This window comes from Dipteris shenzhenensis, chromosome 1 (genome assembly GCF_047967505.1).
Source record: "Dipteris shenzhenensis isolate YYH24624 ecotype China chromosome 1, Dip_SZ_1.0, whole genome shotgun sequence".
In the NCBI taxonomy this organism is placed as follows: Eukaryota; Viridiplantae; Streptophyta; class Polypodiopsida; order Gleicheniales; family Dipteridaceae; genus Dipteris; species Dipteris shenzhenensis.
In genome coordinates, this window is record NC_141596.1 from 52802035 (window position 1) to 52810176 (window position 8142).

Sequence of the window (8142 nt, forward strand, 5' to 3'; positions counted from 1 at the left end):
GCGAAAAAAAAAAAAGAAAAAAGAAAAAAAGGCAAGGCTAGCAACAAGTACCTTGTCAAGTTCCAGACCTAGATGCCAAATAGGTGGATGAGGAGTTTTCCTCAAGTACCCACAAGTTTTGCAGCCATACCAAGAAGCTTCTCAGTTGAGGACGAGTAAAAAAGAAGTTCAGGGGATGTCACAAGAAGGTATTTTGATGCCCCAAGAAATAAAGAGAATATAATTCTAGCTTTGGTCAAATAATGTTGACTTGGTCAACAAGAGATGTGCAAGTTAAGGACACCCAAGAGGACTAGGATTAGTCCCAAGAACTAGAATGCATGCATTAGCTAGTGCAAAAAGGCCCATGTTTTAAGGAAAAACGCACAGCAAGTCCCACAAGAGAAAAGCAGATGTGGAGCGCCCAATTTTGGGGAGAAAGCACGTGGCAAGGGGGCGAGCAGCTTAAAAGAGGGCCCACAGGGCTGAAAGCAGAGAAATCGCCTTTTTTAAGAAAACGCTATTGCTTTCTATAAGAAAGCATCTCTTTTTGGCAAGAAAAGCAGGCCCAGCTTTTAGAAAGCAGATGCTTTCTAGCTGGCTGCCCTCGTCTATATCAAATCAGGTACAGCGCCTGCTATGTGGCCTCTGCCCCAATGCTAGAAGTCCCTCACCCACCTGTGAGCCCCCCCACCCCATATGAGGATGACATAGGGGCAGTAGATGGGGGTCAGATATTACAGGTAGGAGGGGAAGGGTATGCAGATGCAACAGCCCAGCTCGGAGCTGTTCTGGAGCATCCAGAGGCTGCAAACAGCAGCAACTTCTGGACCTGGCAGGACACATATGTATGGCGTGCAGATTTGGCATCAATGGACCCACATCTGGGGCGGTCAGATGTGCTCCTAGGTCGGCACACAGAGCTGCTGGTTGATCCATTTTGGGACCTCTCCTGGCCCATAAAAGGAGGGTGACCGCCCTCCTCATTCAGTCCCACGAACCCTTCTGCAGCAGCATCATAGCTACCCTTTCCATAGTTCTCAGTTTGGACAGTTCTTCTAGGCTGTGGTGATCCTAGCCCATGGTGTAGCTCACCTTGAGCAGTTTTATCCTGTGTCTTCTTCTTCTGGTTCATCCATCTAGAGCTTGCATCATGACAGATCGGAGAGCGTGTATAGTTCCTTGGAAGATTTCCACTGTAGATCTGTTACAGCAAGATCAATCCTGTTTTCTGACACCAAGTATGTCACCAGACTTTTTGAGATATTGGATACAGACAGTGTGCAGTCACCTAGCCCTATAGATATCAGTGTGCAGTCACCTAGCCCTATAGGCTACTCTATTGACAGCTGCCACTGACCAACCTGCTACTGTTCCCCTGAAAGAATGACTGCTGAAACAGCCGCATCTCATTATCTACTTCTAGGTTTGCTGAGTTTAGACAGTCCTCTTGGGGACTTGCAAATATTCTGAAGCACATACAATGTCTTCTCAGAGTCTGTAAGTCAGTAAAAACAACAATACAAGAATATGCCTATTTAGATGCTACTCCAGCATTGAGGGAGCCAAGATATTGTTGCTTATATGCTAAGTAACAGCCAGCAATAGCATGCACTGGTGTGTCTCTCCTGGAAAATTATTAATCTGTCTGAAACCCTTTTCAAGATAGTGATATTCTCCCCAATCTGTCTCTCAGTTCTTTGTCTACAATGTACTTTTTGTCCCATAGACAATTTAGTCACCTGTAGACATTGAAGAACTCTCTCTTCGCTCCTCCAACCCCATCCCCCCCTTCCCACCCCCCAATTGAAACTATGGATCAAAATTAATGGCATATGAGAATATTTTGATAGTGCTTGCAAGACACATTGACAACGGCTCGGCAGGGTGAGAAATAAAGGCCTTCTAAGTGACACCATGGTGAAATGCGGTTACCCACCCTTCTTAACTCAGGATCCTCATAGGCGAGCTTCAAGAGTGGATATGAAAAAAAGGAGGAAATGGACTAAAACAGCTGTATATGCTTTCCTATTGTGCACACTTCGTCTAGACGCATGGGGCGCTCATGAATTGTACAATTGAGAGAGAGAGAGAGGGGGGGGGGGGGGGGAGGGGGGGACAAAGATGAGGAGGTTGATAGTCGCTCAGAATCACAACGAAGTGTTTGCAGACTGTTTGCCCAGACGCTCCTTGGATCACCACATGGCAAATGGATTGTTTATTTATTTTAGAGGAAAAGCAGGCATGCTTTTATTGGATAAAAAGGAATATACAAAAAGACCTTGTGGGTCTCACAATTGGGCTTGTCTAAAGGATAGTGACTCTCATAGCTCTTAGGCCTCAATAGGAATTAACCCAAGGCTACTAAACGTATCTGCTAAAATCTCCTTGATTTGCCTTTCGGTTGATAGCATCTGTCCAGGATCTCTACAGCGAGTAGGGAAACCAGCTCAAACTCTCTGCCCAAAATCTGTCTCTTCATGAAGATTCTTTGGCATCTTTACACCTACGTGCTACCTGATATATGGACGGTGGGAGACCCTTCAATGTCCAACTTCTTCATCTAAGTCTCAAATTTAAGTTAGGGTTAGATGCCCAGCTGACTGCTGCGCACTCCCTTCAAAGCAAATCCTTCTTTCACTTCATCCCAAGCAATTTTCTAGGTCAGTATTCTATGGGTTCTGGGCTTGCCAGTTGGGGGGATTTGTAGTTTGACAAGTAGATTTCTACTGACCTTGCTAGCCTAAATTTTAGCATTGCACTTTCTCAATATGAGGAATGGAATTCAGCTTTTTGTGCACAAGGCTTCACACCCATTGTAATACAAAAATGCCAATGTGCCTTTGATGAATGGAATCGGCTTTCAATGTTCACCCTTAAGTCTTTCATTATCAATTCCACTGTTTACATATACATACATTTGCATGCATGTGAGTGTGCGTGCTGAGGTGTGTGAATGTGTACTTTCAACACAATAGCTTAGTAGATAGGTCTATGCAAAGAGTCATTGCTTTCATTGCCCCTTAACCATTTTTAAGAGTACATTTTGAAAGGTCCAACCAAGCTGGTGGGAAATTGGGTAGCTTCCATTTCCTGCTCATCCAAGTGGGGTGTCATCCAAGCGCCAATGCAAATGGTTTGCTGGCTGACCAATGATTGGATCTGTAGCAGGGCCCTCCACATAGGGTAAAAGTGGGATGTTGTGCAATTCAATCAATAATGAGAGGTAATACAATCTCACACACTTATGTCCAAGATGGAGGAGAACCTTTGACACGACCAAGATAATGATCATGTGAATCAAACAGAAGGATGGATAATTATGTTCAAATGGAATGACTGAGAGAATCCTTCCTATCAATATTTGAGCTAAGAGGTTAAATATAAATATGAATGACATGCATGTAGAGAGAGAAGAGTTCGAGGAAGGGAAAAAACACCTTTTAAGATGCTAAATAACTGCAAATACAACACACACACATCAATTAAAAATATATCTAGATGAATCCGGGAATATGCCCAAACTCATCCTCTAAAAACACAACACATAGTGCGGTTTCAATCTCATGATAGTCACTCATAAGGATGAAAACCATAAACTCCATCATGCATAGCAGGGACTAGCTTAGATGAATCCGGGAATATGCCCAAACTCATCCTCTAAAAACACAACACAATGTGCAGTTTCAATCTCATGATAGTCACTCATAAGGATGAAACCCATAAACTCCATCACGCATAGCAGGGACTAGCTAGTATGACATCCCCACCAACATCATCATTGCCTAACAATGGGTGTAGACCATAGTATGAACATATGCCCTCACACATACAAATCCACATCTACATCCACACACCCACGCATACTTGAGCATCTATTTATACAAAGGTATTCGTACAGAGTTTTTGTTGGCACTCCGGAGGTGAAGGGCAGACTAAGCCGTGACAAAGGCTAGCACTAAAGGAGAAGGCTAATAAAAAAGTAGTGCATATTCTCTTCATTCAAGTTACAACCGCTTTTGAAGACTACATGATTTCATTTTAGTCTCTCCCAGATGACCAGCATCTAAGCTTAGACAATCTAGCTGATAGGGCAACACACCACTTAAGATAGAAAGAATTTATTGTAATATTAGCAGGCCGCAACATGGACGAAAACTTCATAATGTGAAATTTGCATGTCCATTAATACGGCAGAAGCACATATCTAGATGAATAAACTCATCCTCTAAAAACACAACACATAGTGCAGTTTCAATCTCATGATAGTCACTCATAAGGTTGAAAACCATAAACTCCATCACGCATAGCAGGGACTAGCTATTATGACATCCCCCACTAATGTCATCAGTGCCCAAAAGTGAGTGTAGACAATAGTATAAACATATGCTCTCACACATACAAATCCACACACCCACACATACTCGAGCGTCCATTTATACAAAGGTCTTCGTACTGAGTTTCTTTTGGCACTCTGAAGGTGAAGGGCAGACTTAGCCATGACAAAGGCTAGCACTAAAGGAGAAAGCTAATGCACATTCTCTTCATTCAAGTTACAGCCGCCTGTGAAGACTATATGATTTCAAGCAAGCATCTAAGAAAAAAAATGCTTAGACAATCTAACTGATAGGGCAATGCAGCACTTAAGAAAGAAACATTTTATCGCACTGTCAGCAGGCCACAACATGGACTAAAACTTTACTATGTGAAATTTGCATGTCTGCTAATACAGCAAAAGCATATATCTAGATGAATCCGGAAACATGCCCAAACTCATCCTCTAAAACCAAGACACACAGTGCAGTTTCGATCTCATGATAGTCACTCATTACGTTGAAAACCATAAACTGCATCACACATAGTAGGGACTAGCTACTATGACATTCCCCCTGACGTCATCATCGCCCAAACCGGGTATAGACCAATTGTATAAGCATGTGCTCTCACACATACAAATCCACACACCCACACATACTTGAGCATCCATTTATACAAAGGTCTTTGTACTGAGTTTCCGAAGGTGAAGGGCAGACTCAACCATAACAAAGGCTAGCACTAAAGGAGAACGCTAATCAAAAGTAGACCACATTCTCTTCATTTAAGCTACAACCGCTTGTGAAGACTATATAATTTCATTTTAGACTCTCCCAGATGAGCATCGAAGCAAAAAATATGCTTAAACAATCTACCTGATAGGGCAACGCACTACTTGAGATAGAAAGAATTTATCACAATATCAACAGACCGCTAAAACTTCACAATGTGAAATTTGCATTTTTGCTAACACGACAAAAGCATATATTTAGATGAATCTGGGAATGCCCAAACTCATCCTCTAAAAACACAACACAGTGTGCAGTTTGGATCTCATGATAGTCCCTCATACGGTTGAAAACCATAAACTCCATTACGCATAGCAGGGTCTAGCTACTATGGCATCCCCACCGATGTCATCAATGCCCAACAGTGGGTGTATACCATAGTATAATCGTCTGCTCTCACGCATACAAATCCACACACTCACACATACTTGGGCATCCAAGTACTTTGTACTGAGTTTCTATTAGCACTCCGGAGGTGAAGGGCAAACTCCATCAATTAAAAATATAAGAAACTCATGTTTGTCACTCCGTTAAAGACCATAGTATAAAAGTATGCTCTCACACATACAAATCCACACACCCACACATACTTGAGCATCCATTTATACAAAGTCTTCGTACTGATTTTCTGTCGGCACTCCGGAGGTGAAGGGCAAACTCAGCCATGACGAAGGCTAGCACTAAAGGAGAAGGCTAATAAAAAAGTAGTCCAAATCTCTTCATTCAAGCTACAACTGCATGTGAAGTCTAAACGATTTCATTTTAGTCTCTCCCAAACGAGCATCTAAATCTAAATCTATATGATAGGGCAACGCACCATTTAAGATAGAAAGCATTATCGCAATACCAGCAAAAAAAAAAATCTAACAAGGCCTTGTTTGATACGACTGATGCCTTGACTAATTTGGAGAAATAATTGCGGACGTCGGACAGTACATGATCGAGCTAATGATTGTTAAAATGCATGATCGTGGACAGTAAAACAACGGAGCTAGAGATTGCATTGCACAGCGCCGTTTGAGAGAACAATCCTCTCGACAAAATACGAAGGGATGTTTGCGCCGTTTGAGAGAGTAATCCTCCAGTAGATAAGAAAGGATGCTTGACAGCGTTCAAATTGTTATCTAGATTGTTGATATTTATCTAGATTGTCGGATAATTAAGTGCAATAAGTTTTACTGTCACACGACACTGATGAGAAGTGGCAGATTTGAAGGTCGTAGGAAGAGACCGTTATTAGTTTTTAGACAGCTGAAGATTGGCACTGATCTGCTCGTTGTTTGTTCTGTTCCCAGCAGCGTGTACGGAAATGTGTCCGATTGTTCTAAGTGCCCACGGTGATTTCACAAGGCTACGAAATGCATGGGGATTATCCTTACTGTTTGTGATTGTTCTATTTACGTGGTGATTACAAACTTTCTGTTGGAGCCTTAAATTCCGTCACCACAATGAATTGGCTCGGTTTTGCCGATGAGGCGCACGATGAAAACCAACAAAACTGTCTTCCGGCGGCATGATCGAAGCTCACCAGTCCCCATGAAAGGAAAGAAATCGGATTCCGAAACCGCGACGCCCATCTCAGCGAACAAGTCGACGCCAGCCAAGCGGGAGCGCTCCTCGCTATTGCAGAGGACGCCGTCCATGTCGAAAAGGACCCCAGAGACGCGGGAGGAGGGTGAGTGAGGGGAGGGAGGAGAGGCAACCTGGCCGGAGCTGGAGCTAGAAGCAGCGAAGGAGCGCAATCGGGAGAAGGGGGGGCTACATGGGAGCAGGGAAGCGAAAGGGGAGGAGGAGGGGAGCTTCGAGGGAGGGATGAGGGGAAGGGAAGAGGGCGAGGACGCCATGGAGGCTCGAAAGGAAGCCATGGAAGCTTGCAAGGAAGCCATTGAAGCTTGCAAGGAAGCCATTGAGTGGCTATGGCGATGGCAAGCTTTCTAAGCTTTGCAAGCTTATGTGTATTATTGTTTTGTGGCTATGGTGATACAGAAAGCTTGGTGTCCATCAGAACAATTGCTTAGCTTGTTGAAGATTGTCCACCTCGGATCCAATCACTATGCCTACGTGGCCCATCCTTATCCAATCTTTCCACCTGACCCCAGTTGGTTCCACACCAGTTTGAAGGCCACCACGATTCTCGTGCTGCCTGCCGCTTGCCTCCCCCTTTACACAGACACATTTTTGGCAAACGCGAACTAGGCAATGGCTGACTAGTAAAGGCAATGGCGACTTGAAGATGACTTGCCAGGTGGGAGAACAACGTAGGGAAGCTCCCCCACCACAAAAAGAGAGCATTCAATGCTCCCCTCACCACACCCCTTTGTCCACAACGGTGTGTAAGGAAGCTTTCCCGCTCTCACTCAAACATAGCATATTTGCCATCAAGCCTAGCACAGGGGACCCTGTAGTGGCATTCGTACCCACGAGCTAAAGCCTCTGGCTATTTGTATGAATTAATACAAGTGCTCTACATTTAGTTGTTTATTTGCATACTTATTTGATTTTATCATTCCACCTGTCTCCATATAGTTTTCACCAACACAACACAGACCCTGTTAGTACATGACATGGTTTTGCATTATTGCAACCAAGCACTGGTAGGAACGTTTGTAACAAGCCACTGATGAGGAGAGCAAGAGAGGGCATCTTTTGACCGATTACTGTCCACACACTGCTCACTAAGCATTGGACATCGAGTAACTTGAGAATTCCAAACCAGATATGGATGAGCGGGCAAATCTGCATAATGTAGATGCAAACCCTTAGCAACGGCCCGAACAATCTAGAATAAGTACCAGTCGTGGTCTAAAAGCTGTAGGGTTTGATTACTACATGGATACAACCCTCTAGGAGTGAACCTGTTAGGAGTAGCTACCTATGACGATTTAAAATCTTCAACCAGGAAGCAACCTCCAGGCAGTGGATTGAGGATTTTGAGCAGTCATCTACAGAAAGTCTCCATGTTCAAGAACTTAGAGAGCCCATACTCAGGCTAAACCAAAGGCTTGGGACTAGGTCTATAAGGGGAGTGTTTGGACTAGAGTCAAGACAAGCTATTAACCAA

At 43.7% G+C, this 8142-nt stretch overlaps 1 protein-coding gene across 1 annotated transcript in view; it reads right to left on the reverse strand.

Annotated features, from left to right (window-relative positions):
* Positions 1-7057, reverse strand: part of LOC147906018 (haloacid dehalogenase-like hydrolase family protein) — a 279546-nt gene extending 272489 nt beyond the window's left edge. Inside the window, exon 1 of the mRNA XM_087383974.1 lies at positions 6610-7057. Coding sequence (XP_087240100.1) covers positions 6610-6988 — 379 coding nt within the window. The 5' untranslated portion in view covers positions 6989-7057. The remainder of the gene's footprint in view (positions 1-6609) is intronic.
* Between the last annotated feature and the right edge of the window lie 1085 nt (positions 7058-8142).